This window comes from Neolamprologus multifasciatus, chromosome 18, assembly GCF_963576455.1.
Source record: "Neolamprologus multifasciatus chromosome 18, fNeoMul1.2, whole genome shotgun sequence".
In the NCBI taxonomy this organism is placed as follows: domain Eukaryota; kingdom Metazoa; phylum Chordata; class Actinopteri; order Cichliformes; family Cichlidae; genus Neolamprologus; species Neolamprologus multifasciatus.
Window position 1 is genome coordinate 13,781,216 of NC_140456.1, and position 19,713 is coordinate 13,800,928.

Consider the following 19,713-nt stretch of genomic DNA (forward strand, 5'->3'; position numbering starts at 1 on the left):
GTGTGTGTGTGTGTGTGTGTGTGTTCATTTCTAGATTTGGCTATTAAATAGTCTGTTTGACAGATGGCAATAATGTTACTGTGCACACACTAAGTTAACCTAATTTGGAGCTATGAAGACACACAGAGCTGCATGGTGTTGTTTAGATGGACTTGTTTTGCATGTTTATATTTCCTAAAGATACAGTTAGAAAATACTGATGGAGAGATGCACTGAGGAGAAAAGACTTTCAGCCAAATTCCTCTGCATATGAGCAACATGGGCTGTCAAAGATATTACTCGTAAAATAAGACACCGGTTAGCATTTTGCACTTCTGCTTTTCCCTTGTTGTTTCTCAGTCCCCCATTCTCTCTTCACAGTCTCTGCATCCTCACAGATACAAGCAAAGGAGTGTGGAGTCGGGAAATAGGAATTCAACAAAACTGAACCAGAGTCGTCATTTCAAAGCCAAGTATGTAAGACACAACTGCATGGCGTGTCCATTGTTTAGTTATAGCCTGGGCCTACTGCTGTATTAATGACATCTTATTTATTCATTTAAAATTTGGGGACAGCGTCCACAATACAGTCCACAATATAACATATTGCTGGAGAGACAGCGAGTTAAAATCTTGTCATTTCCTTTTATGTTTATTTTTGGGCGTCCTGTGTTATGGTGCTTTGAGTTTTTGGAGTTTTCTATTACAAATATTCATGGTTAGTTTCTTTGTTTTCATCCTTGGGCTATTCTTATTTACAGTTTTGCTATCTAGTTTAGTTCTTGGTTATAGTTTGCTTATAGTCACTCTTTCAGTCTATACCACCCATCTCTGTGTAAGGTGTTCTCATGCTTTAGTTATTTCCTGGTTTATTTTGGAAACTCTTGTCTCATGTATGTTGTATTTAGTTTTGCTTCACTTTGCAATCTGCCCCCTCCTCTGTCTGCTTTTGGGTCCACACTTGAACCAACTCCAAACATGACTGTATCACCATTCACCTTTTGCACTTAGAGAAACATACTTAGATGGTACTAAGATGCTGCCGTGATGCCACAAGTTGACAGGGAAGCTTTTGCTTTGGGGGTGCTTAAAATGTAAAATGGAAGCAATTTACAAAAAGGATTTGAAATGATGACTTTATGTCTTTCTTTAAAAGAAGAAAAAGGCTGCTGTTAATTCAACAGATGCCCACAACATGTGGTAAAAGACTTCTAGGCTTAAATCGGGTTAAATGAAGTTGAAAATGTAATGTTTTTTTATGTTGTTTCTGTTTAGCTGCATTCAAATTATTATGCATATATTACAAGGAGAGCAGAGATGTAATTCAAAGCAAAAGCCTTTTCTATTTTGGAATAAACTGAACATTTATCTGATTAAATACTCTGATTGAAATTATTTTGTTACTTCTACACATATATGAGCTTGAGCCCCAGACTCCAACAGCCAATGCAGTGTATCCCAGGAGCAAATCTGTTTTATTACTCGGTTAAGTCTAATGACTTCAGTGCTGAGTGTATTTGAGTAGGCAGTGACCTGTTTTTTAGTTTCCATTGGAAAACAATATTACTGTATCCCACTTTTTTCAAAGATTCTTTTGGTAAATATGTCACTGGCTGCAATTGTGTGCAAGCTTTTTCACCAGTCTACTGTTTTTTACAGCACTCTCGCCCACTATTATTTATTTATTTACTTTTTTCAAAAATGACCTCTGACAAGAAAGCCTAATTTCTGCTGTTCAATACCAGAGAAATTGAAACTTTTACAAATCATGCCAAATTGCAAAATGCCTAGCTATGTCTCTAATAAAACCTCTAAAACTTTGTTCAGCGTCAGTCAATGTTCATATGTTGATTCATGGTTTTCTTCCATTTTTGATCTAGTGCAGAATATTTTTAAGGGATTATCTGCTATAAAAAGCCAGGATAGAAAAAAAAAATTCCTTTTTCTGTGTCTTAAAAGGTGCCTTCTGTAATGCTTACACCTCTAATGAAGTCTTACAAGTGTCAGTTTTGTTTTTCTACATTGTAAAAAAAAATGTAACAGTTTTTTTGTTTTAGAAATGTGGCGGGGTTCATTTCCCGAGGGGGATGTAAGCTGGCAACATAAACAGGGATATGTGGTCCAACTGGCCCAGGCGGGTGATGGTGAGGCTTTGTAGTAGCTCTGTTTAATGTTGGAGCAGACTTTATCCTTTTCGCAGATGTAGCACAGTTTACATGCAGGTGAAATTTGGGGAACACTACTTTTAAGTCCACATGATTAAAGACGTCAGCTTTAATGTGTGCTGCTTCTTATTCATCTTTCTTATTCAGGTGGGTGCGAATGGCATTATGTAGAAGGCTAAGGGCTGAGTTAGATTTAGCATTGGAAGCTATATCTAGTGCCGTGGTCAGAATAGCTTGAATCTCGCGGGGAAGAAAAATCTCATAAACTCTAAGTCTGTAGAGCAGTGATTGTCCACAGTCTTAGTATTATTTGCTCATTTTTCATTAATATAAAGGGAAAGACCCCCATCTTGTTGTTGTTTCTTTGAGTTCTGGTTTCTGTCTTGACAAGTGCATTGGGTTTTGCTGGGTAAATCCATAACTCTGCAGCAGTCCCCAGTGAGTCTATTATCTTCCAGCTGTAGCCTCAGCTCATCCCTTTTGTTAATAATAGTCATTTGTGAGGAAAAGGCTGGGCAGCGTAGGTTTGTGCAGTGTTTTCTTTACCCTTTCTCACTCACCAGCTTGGCAGGCTCGTTTTTGTTTCCTGTATCACTGCCTCCTGAAGGTCCAATGGAGGCAGTCACTCTGCTTAAAGCACTGTCACAGAAATATGCAGATGATGATTCCATAACTCAAATCCTTACCTTGGTACAAGTGTATAACATACCACCAGACTGGATAGATGACTGTGGGCACTCTCTAATCCAGCTCCTTGAATCTGCTGCTCCTGAGAGATTTTGTCAGGATTTCCAAAAGACTCTAAGAGGAAAAGATAAGAGCAGTGTAACTGCAGTTCTAGAAGAAGCAAAGATGTTGTGGAATTTAAATGACTCTGTCATTGATATGATAAAAAACATTAACACTGGTGTCCTGAAATATACAGAAAATATACCAAAAGAAGAACCTTTTATGAAAGATTCATTTAAATGTGAATCTTTGAATGCAGACAACATACAGAAGTGTCTGTGTCAGCTCTGCAAAGCAGTGTTCAACATAAAAGGCTGGTGGCCCACAGTGAGGCAGATGGTGCGGTGGTGTGCACTGGTGCTGACTCAGAAAAGTGGAGTAGTACAACTGGTTGGTGTGGAAGAAGACCCATGTGTTGCAGCCATGTTTGCAGCCATGCAAGTCTGCATGGGAAACAAACTGGATATTGTGCTGAGCTCTGATGTTCACTCAGAGGAGCAAACAAAGGAGTGGTCTGACTTCTACAAGCACCTTGACATTTCACTCAACACAAACATGAAGAAGACTGATCCATCATTCCAGGATGTCTATGAAGCAGACATTGTTTATGGTACAATGGATGATTTTGTGTCAGATTATGTTCAACATGGCATAGAGGCAATGGAAACAGGGCATACACAGTTTAGTCATGGATTCATTATTGAAAAACAAAGTCTCAGTGCTTTCCATAATCTGGAACTTTCAAGACTCAAAGACGATGACTCTCTGGTGTTTGCTGCAGAGGTCCTGCAGAACCTCATGAGTAAATTTCACAGTGAAGATGTGGAACTGAGACACATGTTTATTAAGGCCCTTTTTCAGGTCCTTCACAGTATCCTAAACAAAAATACAACCACTGGCAGTAAAATCATCACCATCTCAAAGAAAATCACAGGAAAGGAATTGCTTTCTAATGAGATCTTTATTTTGACCTTTCTGGAAAATCTCTTGCAAGTGTTTGCTAGAGAAACAGAAGCTGTTAAAAACATGACAGATCCTGCAGGCAAATGGTGTTTGGAGAATTTATTTGCCTGTGTGGAACAATTCCAAGACTTAGACAAAGAAACCAAAGAAGTCTTCAAGATGGTTTCAAATCTTGGAAAAAAAACACTTTGGTCACCAGTAGAGGTCTTAAATCTTCTTGAAGCATTAACTACCCACCACCATGATCAAAACTGTATTTTCATCTTGAAGATTTTACATTTGATGGAAACATATCAGGTTTCTTCCAAGTGGAAAGATGAAAACAACAACTCTCTCCTTGAGCTCATAGATTCATGCACAACTAAGAATCTGATCCAGCATCTAGACAAGAGCCTTAAAGATGAGAAAACTGAAAGCATTGACAACCTTTTTTATGAAATACGGCAGATGAAAGAAATTGATGGACAAACACTGAGTAAATCATACAACATAGTAACTCATGTAACAAACTTAATCAAAACTGGTGAAATTAAAAAACACAGAGACATACAGCAAGCTAGGACTCTGAGTCACAGCATGGAGACAGAGGACCTTCAGGAGATCCTTGCAGTCTTATGCAATGCTGTACACCTCCACAAAGCTGAAAGGAAGTGGTTTCCAAGGACAACTCAGATGATAAGCTGGTGCCTGTTGGCTTTGTCTGACACTGGGAAGCTCCTGGAGATGGGAACTGGAGAAGGGAAATCTTGTGTCATAGCGATGTTTGCAGTGCTGCGTGTGCTTAGAGGTGAAAAGGTGGATGTGGTGTCCAGCTCATCTGTGTTATGTCAAAGAGATGCTGAAGAATGGGCCAAATTTTACACATACTTTGGCATTACAGTCGACACAAACACAAATAAAAATGAGGATAAATATCGGAAAGAATGCTATCAGAAGGACGTGGTCTATGGAACCATTGAAGCCTTTGCTGCTGATCACCTTCGCCAAATATTTGAGATGAAGGATGTGAGGCCTGATCGTAACTTTCAATGCATCATTATTGATGAAGTGGACTCACTGCTGCTAGATCAAGGAGTGCAGCTGACATACCTGTCCAGCCCCATGGTCTCCATGCAGCACCTGAACATTATTCTCACCATGATCTGGAGCCACGTCAGTCAGTATGGCTTCCTATCTACAGGACACCAGACATTTGTACGAGGTCCTCCTGCTTCATTCTTCAAGGCCATCTATGACTCAATGAACACAGAAGACACTGAAATTAAACATCCAATGGACATTTTAACTATTGCTGAAGAATCCAACATTGTGCCAAAAGGATTTTCAGAAGATATCTACAAGAGTGAAAACCATGAAATTCTCAGTAAACTGAAAACAGTGAGTCAGGATGCTATGGTTGACTTTTTCAAAGAAATTGAGGACTATGTGCCTTACGGCTTTACTGTTTACACGCTAGATGACAAGAGACTGCTCTGTCTTCAAAAGTGCAGTCCATACAATGACCGGGACATCCCAGAGCTTTCATTTCTTGTCTTGGAGGAAGGATTGTGTTGTCCTCTCTATAAGTCAGAAGAAGTTCTCATTAAGCCCATTGCAGAATTGATCTCTGAGATGATTCAGTACACCCCATGTGAAAACAATAAAGACAAAATCAGCATTCCTGGTTTCTTGAAGAATCTGGTGGAGAAGAAAGTCTCAGTGTGGGTTCAGAATGCCTTTCTGGCAATGTTACTGAAACAAGGACGAGAATATGTCGTAGAAAATGACAACGTCTGTCCAGTGGACTTCAGATCCACTGGTATTGTTGAACTGAATAAGAAATGGGGTGATGGTCTGCAGCAGTTTGTGGAGATTAAACACCAAGTCAAACTGAGCACAATTTCAACAGTGACAAACTACATTTCCAACGTTTCTTTTTTTGAGAAATACCAGGGAAAAATATATGGAACAACAGGAACACTGGGGAGCAAAGCAGACATTCAGTTTTTGCAGGACCTGTATCCAAATCTCTCTGCCTGCAAAATACCAACATTCAACAGGAAGAAGTTATTTGAGGTCAAAGGTACTCTGAAAAAAACTGCTGAAGAATGGAAATCTGAAATAAAACATGTGGTCACAGCTCAGATTTCCCCAAATTCATACAGAGAAGGAAGAGCAGCGTTGGTGATCTGTGAAACTATCAACAAAGCAAAAGAGATCTACGAAGAGCTGAAGAGCAGCATCCCAGGTGAAATCATTCTCTACTGCCACAGTGACAGAGACAGTTTGAGTAAAATAGACAAGGAGCTTCATCCTGGTGATGTCATTGTTGCCACAAACCTTCCTGGGCGTGGTACAGACATTAAAGTGTCCCCAAAGGTGAACAATAATGGGGGGTTATTTGTGATCCTCTCCTTCCTCTCTGAGAACACAAGAGTGGAACTCCAGGCTTTTGGACGAACTGCACGCAAAGGTAAACCTGGATCTGCTCAGACAATCATTTCCACCGAACACCTGCAGCCATCTTTCAGCACAGTGTCCTCTCTGGAGGAAGCCAACAGCACAAGAGACCGACTTGCAGCAGAAAAGATAAGTCACATGATGAATGATGTTGCTGAGATGAAACTGCGGGAGGACCTGTTTTCAGAATACTGTGAAACACTTCAAGATATTTATGACACCACTGATGGAGACGAGGAAAGAGCTGTTGTTGCCATCATGAATGAGTTCTGGGGGATTTGGCTGCAAACTAAATCAGAAGAAATTGATCAGTTGAAGAGAAATGAACTGCAAGAGAGTCTGGAAGCTGATTTGTCAAAGGCAAAAAGTCAGTCTGAAAGTCAGACTTCACCATGTTCCAGCATTTACATCAAGTTTGGAAATATTGCACTGGATGAAAAAAAGTGGGATATTGCAGCCAGACTGTTTGAAAAAGCCACGACAGAGGATAAAAGCTGGGCAGCTGTAGCTTTTTACACTCGTGCATACTGCACTATACAACAAAAGAAATCAGATTACCTCACTAAGGCCATAGATGATCTAACAAAGGCACAGGAATCTTTGAAGTTTCCCAATGAGGAACTAATTGTCTGTCTTCAGTTTGTAAAAATGTCCTCTGCTGACTCATCCAACAGCAACACAACCAGCCTGGAAAAACAGTTATCAACCAGGTCCACAATGTATAGTTACTTTGAAAAAAACATTACTGAGGCTATCCAAAAGTTACGAGAAATAAGAGAGAAAGGGAGGGATGGAATGGCTGAAAAATCTCCGACGTTCTCACTATTTTCAGATGCTGATGAAGATCTCCAAGTTGAAGCTCACAATCTCTACAGTCGAGGTCTGAAATATGTATTTTCTGTGGAAGAAAAGCCTCGTTTCTCATGGGAAGGTCTTCTGGTGTTCTTTCTTGGAGTTTTACAGATTGTTGGAGGAGCACTGCTCACTGCATTTACATTTGGAACATTTGCTCAAGTTGGAATGGGACTCATTATTGAGGGAATATCAGACTGCATCACTGGCATTGAGGCCATGGTGACAGGAGAATTCAGCTGGAAGTCATGGGCTATAGACAAAGCCATTTCTATTGGAGTGTCTCTCATTGGGTTTGGAGTTGGAAAGCTGATTTCAAAGGGCTTCAAATGTTTTAAAACCTTAGTTAAATTTGGCAAACAGCTTAAGTCAATGCCAAAATTTCTCTCTAGACAAGCTAAAGATGGCTTCAGTACTGTTTTAATGACAAATATGAAGAATGCTGTAAAACACACAGCTAAAAAAATTGCAGAAGAATTCATCACCTATGGACTGGGAAAGGCAGAAGATGAAGTAATTAAAAAAATATTAGAAGAAATCAAAAGCAAGGTGAAAGAGAGAACTGATCATGAAGTGAAATTAAAAATAGAAAAAGAGCCTTCATCTTCATTAGTAGACCTCATTATTCTTTCACAACCTGAGGACAAAAAACAACTTCACGATGTCCTGAATGATGAGAGAAGAAAGGAAGAGCTGCTGGCCGTTTTCACAGAGTTAAGCAAAACTGCAATACAGCCATTCTATGCAGACCTCAGCTGGCAGAACAAATTGAATTCATCCCTCTACACAGTGATTGAAAAAACTAAATCACACACTGGAGGAACAGCAAAAGCAACTCTGACAGTTATACAAGGTGTCCACATGGTCACACTGACAGGGGAAGCCATCAGTGCAGTGCTCAGCCTGTCAGACAAATTTTTTTCAAATTTTCATGAACAGCTGAAAATATTTAAAGAAAAGCAACAAAAATCAAAGACTGTGAATGTAAGTGATCTTTCTGCAGAAGACATTAAACTGCTGAAAGAATTCAAGCAGGATTTAGGCAGCACCATCAGTACTTTATTGGCTGATGCTTTGGTGGAAGTTTTCCACCAGAAGTTCTCCAGTCACATTGTTTCTATTGTTAAAGACCAGGCAAATGGTGTTATTGGTAAATATGTAAGAAAGGGTTTAAAGAGTGACAGAACAGAGGAAAAGCTCAGAGCAGGACAGAACAACAGATACATTGCATACATGCCAAAACACCCCAATTCTAACCTAAAAGTTGAAGGAGAGGCAGGTCAGCGCTCACAATCACATGCTGAAAAGATCAAGAACTCCACGACTGCAGGCACCATCCTTGATATCAGAGTCCTGTCAGAAGCCACTGGCACTAAAGTTGTCATCCTAACAGAGGACAGCAATGGAAGACTTACCAAAATGCAAGAGCTGAGCCCAGACACTAGACATGCCAATCAAACTGTGACCCTGATCTACAGACCAAAGAGTGACCAATACCCCGATGGCCATTATGATGTGCACATCAATAACCAGACAGTGAGCATAGACAACAAAGGCAAGAGCTGTCTGTTTTCTGCTTGGGCACGTGGAATGAAACCACAAGCCAGTGAAGAAGACATCACTTTAGAAGCAAATTGTCTTCGATCTGTGGAGGCTGATGCTCTCCTCAGTTACCCAGGCCAATGGGAGTCTTTCATCAAGCGGAAAGAATTAACTGAAACAATCAGGGGAGGGGACTGGTACATGTTAGAGGGAGCTGCACCCAAACGAGCCATAAAAGAAAGCAAAGAGTTACGTCAGAAATTAGTTGGCCAAGTAGAAAAATACAAAAACTGGCAAACACATGCAAAAGGAAATAAAGGAATTGGAAAGTTCATCAATGCAGATCACCAGCCACCAGTCAGTAGCATATTGAAGGCCAGAAAATTGAACCAGAATAGCAGATTAGCAGAAGCCATGCTTGAAGTGGCAACAAACTCATCTACTGGGAACATTTCTGATGTACACAAATATCATGGCCGTGAACTTCCAACAGTTTATGTGCCTGCGGAAGTACATCGTGAATTTCCCAGTACAAAATCAAAAGCCTTCAGAGACCTTTTGACTAGAGCCATAAGTAATGATGATGTTGTGGGTACTTTCAAGCTGACAATCCTTGGTTCAATGCCAAGATTCTGGTTGGATAGTAGCAGGAACTTCAAAAACTTCCAGAATACAAATATAAGCAAAAGCAGACTTAAAGATTTTGAAAAAAGTCTTCCACACCACAGTGAAAAGATGGTAAAGGAATGGGTTCACCAGCTTAAAAACAAAGGTGTTATGACAGATGACCATCTAACTACTATTAATAATTGGATCGCTAACCAGGGCTACAAAGATCAAAATGATCCACACAGGAAAGAAGTTGCCAACCTCCTCTGATGAAAAGGTAACATCAAATTTGACATCATATTATATGTGATTCATAATGAAAGGGATGGGAGGTACCTGGAGTAGCATGCATTGTGGTAAGTTTTCTTTTCAGTTTGCGAGAGAAGAGAATGTGACTCTTACAAGCAAATGAAGTACAGTGAAAACCTGGAGATCTTCCACCTGCCTAATCATCATTATCAGATATCTCTGTGCCTTTGGTTTAATTTTAACTTAATTTTCGTGCTTATCACAGAAAAAAAGAAAGTCCTAACTGCTTGTTTAGCCATTATAGCTTAATGTAGATTGCAAACTTATGACAGGTTTTGTTTTTTGTTTTGTTTTTTGTTTTGTTTTTTGTTGCGCACAAAGAGCACACTAAAATGATGCAACAATTTCTTGTAGTAAATTACTAATCACTCTGAAAGGCTTCTAAATCATCCACAGAGTACCTGAGTGCCCTCCAGTGTTCAAGAGACAAACTACATATGTGTCATATTAAGATTTAGCAGCTTGATTTTCTTTTTTGTTGGTTGGAGCACAAGGTGACAGCTGGAGTGATTCTGCAGAGCCTGACAGTGAAAGGAGCTCTGGAGATAAAGAAACTGCTTGTGATGAATCACAGAAGCTACAGGAAAAAAAAAACCTGCATGTAGTTCACTGTCAGCAGCATCCTATTCGTTATCATGCAAACGGTGTGTAATTTTTGTTTAATTCATTGTAACTATGAAGGTGGTAGTGAGGGGGGGGGGGGGGGTGTTTAACAGTGAAATTATAAAATATATTATCTCTATGGAAATGTTTTTACACAATAGTGGACAATAAAACTGCAGGGAAATGTGCCAATATGATATTACATACTTTAAAAGTTTATCTAAATGTAATTAAAACATATTGGTGAAAACGGCCTATAAACATTATTGGCCACTGTTATGAACATTCTGAAATAAATAGAATTACACACAAGCTGGTTGTCTTTGTGAGTTTTTAATTTGTCTTTGCAAAGGGGTGCGAGCAACAATACAAATTTAATCAAGATTCAATCAACCAGGTTCATTCAAAGTCATCACTCTGTGTCATATGGAAACCATGTTGCTGTTTTTAGATGGAATAGGCACCGTTAGTGTGAAGCAACAGTTATAAGAAACAAATGTCAGGTTTACGGAAAATTGGACCCAAACACAGGGCTTCCTGATTACTCAGTTACATTTTCAGTCTATTTCATTTCATTATTTATTTGTGTTCTATCCAGATCCTGGCTGTGGGTGGGATTCAGGGGCCTCTTCCTGTAATTGAATCTAATGGCATGCTAGTGGTTCGAGTCTCTCTCTGATCCTTTTTTGTTTTACTTTGAAAGAGCTGCTGGCCGTTTTCACAGAGTTAAGCAAAACTGCAATACAGCCATTCCATGAAGACCTCAGGTGGCAGAACAAACTGAATTCATCCCTCTACACAGTGATTGAAAAAACTAAATCACACACTGGAGGAACAGCAAAAGTAATTCTGACAGTTATACAAGGTGTCCACATGGTCACACTGACAGGGGAAGCCATCAGTGCAGTGCTCAGCCTGTCAGACAATTATTTTTCAAATTTTCATGAACAGCTGAAAAAATTTAAAGAAAAGCAACAAAAATCAAAGACTGTGAATGTAAGTGATCTGTCTGCAGAAGACATTAAACTGCTGAAAGAATTCAAGCAGGATTTAGCCAGCACCATCAGTACACAGCAAATTCAAAAGTGTTAAATGTTTTGGTGTTAGTAGTCTTAGAGTTAATTTTACTCTAAGTAGAGTCACATTCTTTTAATGTAACTCTGAGGTGTAAAATGATAGTAGTTAAAATCGAGTGTTAAAAATGAGTGTTTCTATTTCAAATCTGGAGGTGTTACAATGGAAACATTAACTCTTGACCTCTTAACTCTGAACTCCTACAGGGGCTATGACACCAATAGAGTAAATTCACAGACTCCGCCCCCAGCACGGCTCCAATCGAAGCTGAAGTGAAGCCGTTTCAGAACATTTTGCTCTACATATTTGAGTTGTTTGCCATGCTTGGTAAGTCATGTTTTCAAAGATTGTTTCAATTATTGTTAATAGTTTTTACTTCTGTGGCTCTTTGGAGTTGAGACAAAGCTGTGTGAAAGGCATTAGCCATGTTGCTCGCTGATAGCATAATATTCTGTTTTAGCTAGCTGAAAGGTATTGTTTGCGGGCAAATACCACAGCCTTGAAAAAAAGCTTGCATGTGAATTTTCAGTCAAATTTCTTGGTCAAATACACTTAAAACAATGTCTAGAATGTGAAATGTTGATATAATGGTGCTACTTGAAGCCTGAAAACGATCTCCCATAAAAAACGAGCAAACAGCAGTAGCAGATGTCCTGAGTCCCGACTGAGTTCTACGTTAGCACTTAGATTCCTCCAGAGTTTTGTGCACACGGTTTAGGTAAAAATGAAAAAGGTTGAGGTTTTACATTTAGTTCAGTATTACCTGTTGTCTGTGTCCTTGTCTTTTGGGAAAATACTTTACACAGGTAATGGCTCAAAAAGGATTCCTTTTTCTTTTACTGTGCTGCAATTGATTTGTGCCATTAATTAGTGTCAACTAATTTTTATTCAATCTCCACATAGGATATGCTTGTGAAGATGGAATATGGGGGAGAGCAGAAGTGCGTTGAAGTTCCAGAAAGTGATGAATGAAGGACATGCATATTGTATTTTGTATTTATTGAAATAAGTGATGAGAATGCTGTTATTTGCATTTACCAGCTCACCTATGTCAGACCTTTTGATAAACAAAATTCTAATGAAAGTGAGAACATGTACACTGTTACATCTTTCAGAAAATGTTTTGAAATTGTGGTGCACAGTTCAGAATAAATGTTTTTCAAAAACCATTGCGTCTTTTTAGTAAATGTTTATTTCCAAAAGAAATTTCTAGAAGTTCAGAACAGTAAAATTCCCGCTTTTTAGAATTAATTAGAAGATAACTCTTACGTAGTTAAACTAAAATACTCTTTGAGAGTTAATATATAAACTCTTAACACCAAGTGTTAAATTATCAACTCCAGACAGATTTGGTGTTTAACACTAAATCAGAGTTAACATACCAACTCTCCAAAAAGAGTTAAATTAACACTCTCTGGTGTGGACCCATATAGACACTTTAAAAGTGTTGAAATCAAATCTGACAGTGTTAATTTGGACATGCTGGATTTGCTGTGTACTTTATTGGCTGATGCTTTGGTGGAAGTTTTCCACCAGAAGTTCTCCAGTCACATTGTTTCTATTGTTAAAGACCAGGCAAATGGTGTTATTGGTAAATATGTGAGAAAGGGTTTAAAGAGTGACAGAACAGAGGAAAAGCTCAGAGCAGGACAGGACAACAGATACATTGCATGCATGCCAAAAAACCCCAATTCTAACCTAAAAGTTGAAGGAGAGGCAGGTCAGCGCTCACGATCACATGCTGAAAAGCTCAAGAACTCCACGACTGCAGGCACCATTCTTGATATCAGAGTCCTGTCAGAAGCCACTGGCACTAAAGTTGTCATCCTAACAGAGGACAGCAATGGAAGACTTACCAAAATGCAGGAGCTGAGCCCAGACACTAGACATGCCAATCAAACTGTGACCCTGATCTACAGACCAAAGAGTGACCAATACCCCGATGGCCATTATGATGTGCACATCAATAACCAGACAGTGAGCATAGACAACAAAGGCAAGAGCTGTCTGTTTTCTGCTTGGGCACGTGGAATGAAACCACAAGCCAGTGAAGAAGACATCACTTTGGAAGCAAATCGTCTTCGATCTGTGGAGGCCGATGCTCTCCTCAGTTACCCAGGCCAATGGGAGTCTTTCGTCAAGCGGAAAAAATTAACAGAAACAATCAGGGGAGGGGACTGGTACATGTTAGAGGGAGCTGCACCCAAACAAGCCATAAAAGAAAGCAAAGAGTTACGTCAGAAATTAGTTGGCCAAGTAGATAAATACAAAAACTGGCAAACACATGCAAAAGGAAATAAAGGAATTGGAAAGTTCCTCAATGCAGATCACCAGCCACCAGTCAGTAGCATATTGAAGGCCAGAAAATTGAACCAGAATAGCAGATTAGCAGAAGCCATGCTTGAAGTGGCAACAAACTCATCTACTGGGAACATTTCTGATGTACACAAATATCATGGCCGTGAACTTCCAACAGTTTATGTGCCTGCAGAAGTACATCGTGAATTTCCCAGTACAAAATCAAAAGCCTTCAGAGACCGTTTGACTAGAGCCATAAGTAGTAATGATGTTGTGGGTACTTTCAAGCTGACAATCCTTGGTTCAATGCCAAGATTCTGGTTGGATAGTAGCAGGAACTTCAAAAACTTCCAGAATACAAATATAAGCAAAAGCAGACTTAAAGATTTTGAAAAAAGTTTTCCATACCACAGTGAAAAGATGGTAAAGGAATGGTTTGACCAGCTTAACCCTTGGATGCACAACCTACCAATACCTACACTCTTCCACGAGTGGTGTCAAAAATGTCCCCAAATAAAATCAATGCATTTTGCTATAAACTCGGTAGTTATTTTTCAAAATCTTTAAAACAAAGAGTTGTAACATTCTCACATTTGAGGTATTTCTCATAAAACATGTTTGTGACATGAGGCCCTTTGCATGTTTATTTATTTTTTCATTAATTTTAAGAAATTGCAGTTTTTGTATCACTTTTGTATGCTTGCTCTGCATATACTGCAGAAGCTGGGTCTTCCCTCTGAAAGGCACAAGTTGTTCATCCACTGTAACACAATCACTAGGGATGAATTTCTGCCTGCAGTTGACCAGTAACAGGCCCCATATGTAGCAGAAAGCTGCCATGTGGTTTGTTTTCAGTCGGTAGACTCTGGTCCTCTTGTCCTCAAAGTGCAAGAAACGGCAAATATCTTTAAATTTTTGAATTGACATAGTGGCCTTGTACAATGGGTTATGCAGAGGACTCCCAAAAACACACCAACTGGTACATCCCAGTTCTTCTCACTTCCTGCAAGAATGGTCAATCAAATGAAGGCCAGGAGCTTATGTTTGATTACATTTTTCCACTCTTTTCCCCTGTCTGTGGCTACTCTTTGTGCCTCCATGTTTGTGCATGTCAGCACCTCTTCTATTATATTATCAGACATGAACATCTTCCATGCATCTATTGAGGAGACAGTACTAGACCCAGATGCAAGCCCTGGCCGACTAATTTGTAATATTGTGGCTAGAGCAGTAAGAGGGGCTCATTCTGTTAGACTCAATATCCATTTCCTCTTCAGAGGACTCATCAGAGGACTCCTCTGTATCTGACTGGCCTTGTTCAATGGGGGAGACAATAGTCTGGATACTCTATATCTTAGATGTCAGATTCTGAGTCAGTGCCTCCGATGGGCTCTTCATCCCATCCGTCCTGGATCATTTGTAGGGCCACAGGGATCCTAGCTGGCCTCATAGCAGCCATGTTACTTTAGATATTTAAAAAAAAACATCAGAAAGGACAATGTTTGAAATGCACAGGAAACTATAAACAGGGCTGCACATAAACGGTCCTCAGGTGCGCATTTGCTGTCAAAATAAAAGACGCGTACCATATAAGAAGTTGGAACGCTCGTTTGCGTACATTAGATCTTCTGGAGGAGGACAGACATTTGTTCAGAACTCTTAAAGATGTTGAAGAAGCACCTTTTTTCTTCAGCACCCCCCTCTTGCCATATTAAAGAGGCTTGGACAAGGGACACTGGTTTGGTTATCACTGACGATTTATGGGCTGAAGTGTTAAGCCGGATAAAACTATGCTCTGTTAACGCCCGGCTTCAGTTAATTCAATTTAAGGTTGTCCATAGACTGCACTATTCCAAGACCAAATTGAACAAGATTTTTCCTAACGTTTCCCCCAAATGTGATAAATGTAAACTTGTGGACGGTACTCTTGGACATCTTTTTTGGTCCTGTTCTACGCTTACAGCCTTTTGGACTAGTATTTTTAGTTTCTATAGCATTGTTTATGATAGGCAACTGTATCCTGACTGTCTTATGGTGATCCTGGGCTGCTCCAGCGACTCCTTGGCACTTCCCTTTGCTGTTCAACAGGCCCTCATGTTTGGTATGGTGATTGCCAAACGTCTGATTCTGGGGGAGTGGAAATCTGCCTCCCCTCCCTGCTTCAAGAGGTGGCTCGAGGAGATGGTCTCCTGTTTATACCTGGAAGAAATTCGGTTCTCTACATCTGATTCCATGGAGAAGTTCAGGAAGATATGGGGGCCCTTTATAGACCACATTAAGAAGGACAGTTCACGCCCTGGGTCCTGACCACGTTGTTTTAACTGCTTTCATTCTGAGCTGTTGCCCATAACTGTTATTGCATAATTGTTATCGGCTCCTCCTAGCGATCTTGTGAATTTGATTTTGTGGATTGGACTCACTGGATTGTGAGTTGTTTGACATGTATACCAGTTGCTTTTTTTTTTCCTCTCTCTGCTGTCTTAATAAGTGCTGGCCGTGTACCCTGTTGTGGGGTTTGTTGCTGTGTTTTTTTTGTTTTTTTTTTGTTTGTTTTTTTTTGTTTGTTTGTTCCTGTGTTTTGTTTTTGATTTTTTTGTTGTTGTTATTGTCATTATTGTCTGTGTCCCTCTGTCCCGCTGTTTGTGAATGTGTAAAAATTTTGAAACTTGCATAAATAAATACATTAAAAAAAAAAAAAAAAAAAAAAAAAAAAGATGTTGAAGAAGCAAGCTCCATAAGCAATTACTTAGGTGTTCCTCCACTGCAAAAGAAGCGTGTATTCTCTGAATTTCCGGGAATACTTTTCTTTTGACAGCAAATGCGCACCTGCGGACCACTTATGTGCAGCCCTGACTATAAATCGTGTATGTTACTGTGTAAAAATTAATTCTTGATCCATCAGAAGTCTAAGTGGGATGGTCGGAGTTGCTAAAAATGAAAGTTTTATATAAGATTCCATAGGAACTGCTTGGGGTCATTTTTGACCCCACTTGTGGAAGAGTGGGGTAGTGATACAAAAACAGCATTTTTTTTTAAATTAATGAAAAAATAAATAAAAATGTATATGGCCTCATGTTACAAACATATTTTATGAGGAATACCTGGAATATGAATATATTACAACTTTGCATTTTAAAGATTTTGAAGAAAAACAACCCGTGGGGTCATTTTTGACCCCACGGGTTGTTTTTCTAAGGTGCATCTAAGGGTTAAAAACAAAGGTGTTATGACAGATGACCATCTAACTACTATTAATAATTGGATCGCTAACCAGGGCTACAAAGATCAAAACGATCCACACAGGAAAGAAGTTGCCAACCTCCTCTGATGAAAAGGTAACATCAAATTTGACATCATATTATATGTGATTCATAATGAAAGGGATGGGAGGTACCTGGAGTAGCATGCATTGTGGTAAGCATCTGACCAGAGTGGATTTCTGTTTTCTTTTCAGTTTGCGAGAGAAGAGAATGTGACTCTTACAAGCAAATGAAGTACAGTGAAAACCTGGAGATCTTCCACCTGCCTAATCATCATTATCAGATATCTCTGTACCTTCATTTAATTTTAACTTAATTTTTGTATTCAGTGTGCTTATCACAGAAAAAAAAACTGTTTGTTTAGCCATTTTTAGCTCAGTATAGATTGTAAATTAATTTGTTAACTTGCTTAGACTTTGTAGCAAAGGAATAATTACACTGTGTCCAGCAAATTAGTGTGGTGATATTAGATGTGATAGTTTTAATCTTTCAATACCAATGTTGACAATAACAAAAAGGAAAGATTTTAAAACCTGAGACCTGCTGACATTTGTCACCTTTTAACTCAATGTTCAAATATATGAACAGCTGAAATTGGTCACACATGTTCTGACTCCTTAGCCAGTGCACAAAGAGGACACAAAAATGCAGCAACAAAGTCTTAAATTATATTAATAATCACTCTCAAAGGCTTCTAAATCAATAACTCCAGAGTACCTGAGGGTCCTCCAGTGTTCAAGAGATAAACTACACATGTGTTATATTAAGATCTAGCAGCTTGATTTTCTTTTCTGTTGGTTGGAGCACAAGGTGACTGCAAGAGCCTGACTGTGAAAGAAGCACTGGAGATAAAGAAACTGCTTGCAATGAATCACAGAAGCTACAGAAAAAAACCTGCATGTAGCATCCCATTCATTATCTGTTTAATTCAGTGTAACTATGATGGTGGTGGTGAGGGAGGTTAACAATGAAATTATAATACATATTATCTGTATTCACCTGAAAACCATATATCCTATATATATATAGGGCAGCACGGTGGCACGGTGGTTAGCACTGTTGCCGCACAGCAAGAAGGTCCTGAGTTCAATTCCAACATCAGGCCGGGGTCTTTCTGTGTGGAGTTTGCATGTTCTCTCCGTGTTTGCGTGGGTTCCCTCCGGGTACTCCGGCTTCCTCCCACCGTCCAAAGACATGCAGCTTGTGGGGATAGGTTAATTGGATAATCCAAATTGTCACTAGGTGTGAATGTGCGAATGAGTGTGAATGGTTGTCTGTCCCTATGTGTTAGCCCTGCGACAGACTGGCGACCTGTCCAGGGTGTACCCCGCCTCTCGCCCCATGACAGCTGGGATAGGCTCCAGCGCCCCCCGCGACCCTGAAAAAGGATAAGCGGAAGCAAATGGATGGATGGACCATATATCCATATCTCTAAATTATTTCTGTCAAAATAAAAGTGAGTTAGTAGTAATAATTGCAGTGATTTCCTGTTTTCTTCCAGTGGTGCAGGTTACTGTAAACTGTAGTAATTTCCCTTACTACTATGGAAATGTTTTTACACAATAGTGGACAATAAAACTGCAGGGAAATGTGCCAATATGATATTACATACTTTAAAAGTTTATCTAAATGTATTTAAAACATATTGGTGAAAACGGCCTATAAACATTATTGGCCACTGTTATGAACATTCTGAAATAAATAGAATTACACACAAGCTGGTTGTCTTTGTGAGTTTTTAATTTGTCTTTGCAAAGGGGTGCGAGCAACAATACAAATTTAATCAAGATTCAATCAACCAGGTTCAATCAAAGTTATCACTCTGTGTCATATGGAAACCATGCTGCTGTTTTTAGATGGAATAGGCACTGTTAGTGTGAAGCAACTAACAGTGCCTATTAGGCTGCTGTCCCCGCGACCCGGCCTCGGATAAAGCGGATGAAGATGGATGGATGGATGGATAGTGTGAAGCAACAGTTATAAGAAACAAATGTCAGGTTTACGGAAAATTGAACCCAAACACAGGACTTCCTAATTACTAAGTTAAACTTTCAGCCTATTTTATTTCATTATTTATTTGTGCAATATCCAGATCGCGGCTGTGGGTGGGATTAAGGGGCCTCTTCCTGTAGTTGAAATTCATGGCATGCTAGGGGTACCAGTCTCTCTCTGATCTCTACCTTCAGGGTGGAGTGAGGCAGTGTCACAGTTCCCAAATAGTTGTTTCTCATCCGTCAGGTTAAAGCTGGCCTCCCCCACTCTCTCATTGCCTGATGTTAGGGCCTTCCTCTCTTTTAATTACTATATTGGTCATAAGTTTGCTCATTGCTAAAAGGTAGGGCAACCTCTATGCTGAAATGACTTAATTGACATTCAGGGAGGCGTTCCAGGTCGCGGTTTGAACCGTCAGTCATTAGGTCCAAAGCTTCAGCTTTGTGAAGGGACATCTGCCTCTCCAGAGCAATGTTCCCTCTAAGCTGCGCACGTGCGCAATTGCACACTGTTGGCACGGTCTCTGCGCACAGAAAATCTGCGTTGCGCACAAAAAAAACTAACCTGAATTGAAATTAAAATTAATACTTCAACAATCATGTTTTGCAGTGTTAGTCAGTAAGTGACTGGCTGCTCCCATATGGAATTAGAACGATGCCACCTTATCCCACAGTTCAGCCGATGCGTATATACGCAACCAATCAACGTCATTGACAAGCTATGACAGCGTCCTTATGTGCCGACACCGGTGTTTTAGCTAGCAAAGCGGCGTGGCTGATGTGAAGTGAAGCCACGTTAATGACAACGTGCAGTGGCATCGTTAGGCCTATTTTAGGGGTGCTGAAGCCTCCCTAAAATATTCTTAAGCCCCCCTAAATAATTTGGTGGGGTTTTTTTTA

The 19,713-nt window shown here is 39.7% G+C and overlaps 3 protein-coding genes across 3 annotated transcripts in view; all 3 read left to right on the forward strand.

The window, feature by feature from the left end:
* The first annotated feature begins 362 nt into the window (after positions 1–362).
* The window catches only part of LOC146497512 (uncharacterized), a 48,646-nt gene continuing 29,295 nt past the window's right edge, over positions 363–19,713 (forward strand). Inside the window, exon 1 of the mRNA XM_085141589.1 lies at positions 363–452. The gene's annotated coding sequence lies outside the window, so the exon portion shown is untranslated. The remainder of the gene's footprint in view (positions 453–19,713) is intronic.
* LOC146497513 (uncharacterized) lies at positions 446–10,262 on the forward strand. The gene is made up of 2 exons (XM_085141592.1): positions 446–9,555; positions 9,652–10,262. The coding sequence occupies exon 1, from the start codon at positions 2,757–2,759 to the stop codon at positions 9,546–9,548; it is 6,792 nt and encodes a 2,263-aa protein (XP_084997718.1). The 5' UTR covers positions 446–2,756; the 3' UTR covers positions 9,549–9,555; positions 9,652–10,262.
* Positions 12,744–16,273, forward strand: LOC146497514 (uncharacterized). The gene has a single exon (XM_085140301.1). It carries the CDS (start codon positions 12,744–12,746, stop codon positions 14,127–14,129), a length of 1,386 nt encoding a protein of 461 aa, XP_084996427.1. The 3' UTR covers positions 14,130–16,273.

Bases quoted from the DNA above. Each gene is read 5' to 3' on its own strand.
- LOC146497514 (XM_085140301.1), top strand. From the start codon at position 12,744: ATGCTGGATTTGCTGTGTACTTTATTGGCTGATGCTTTGGTGGAAGTT.
- LOC146497513 (XM_085141592.1), top strand. From the start codon at position 2,757: ATGGAGGCAGTCACTCTGCTTAAAGCACTGTCACAGAAATATGCAGAT.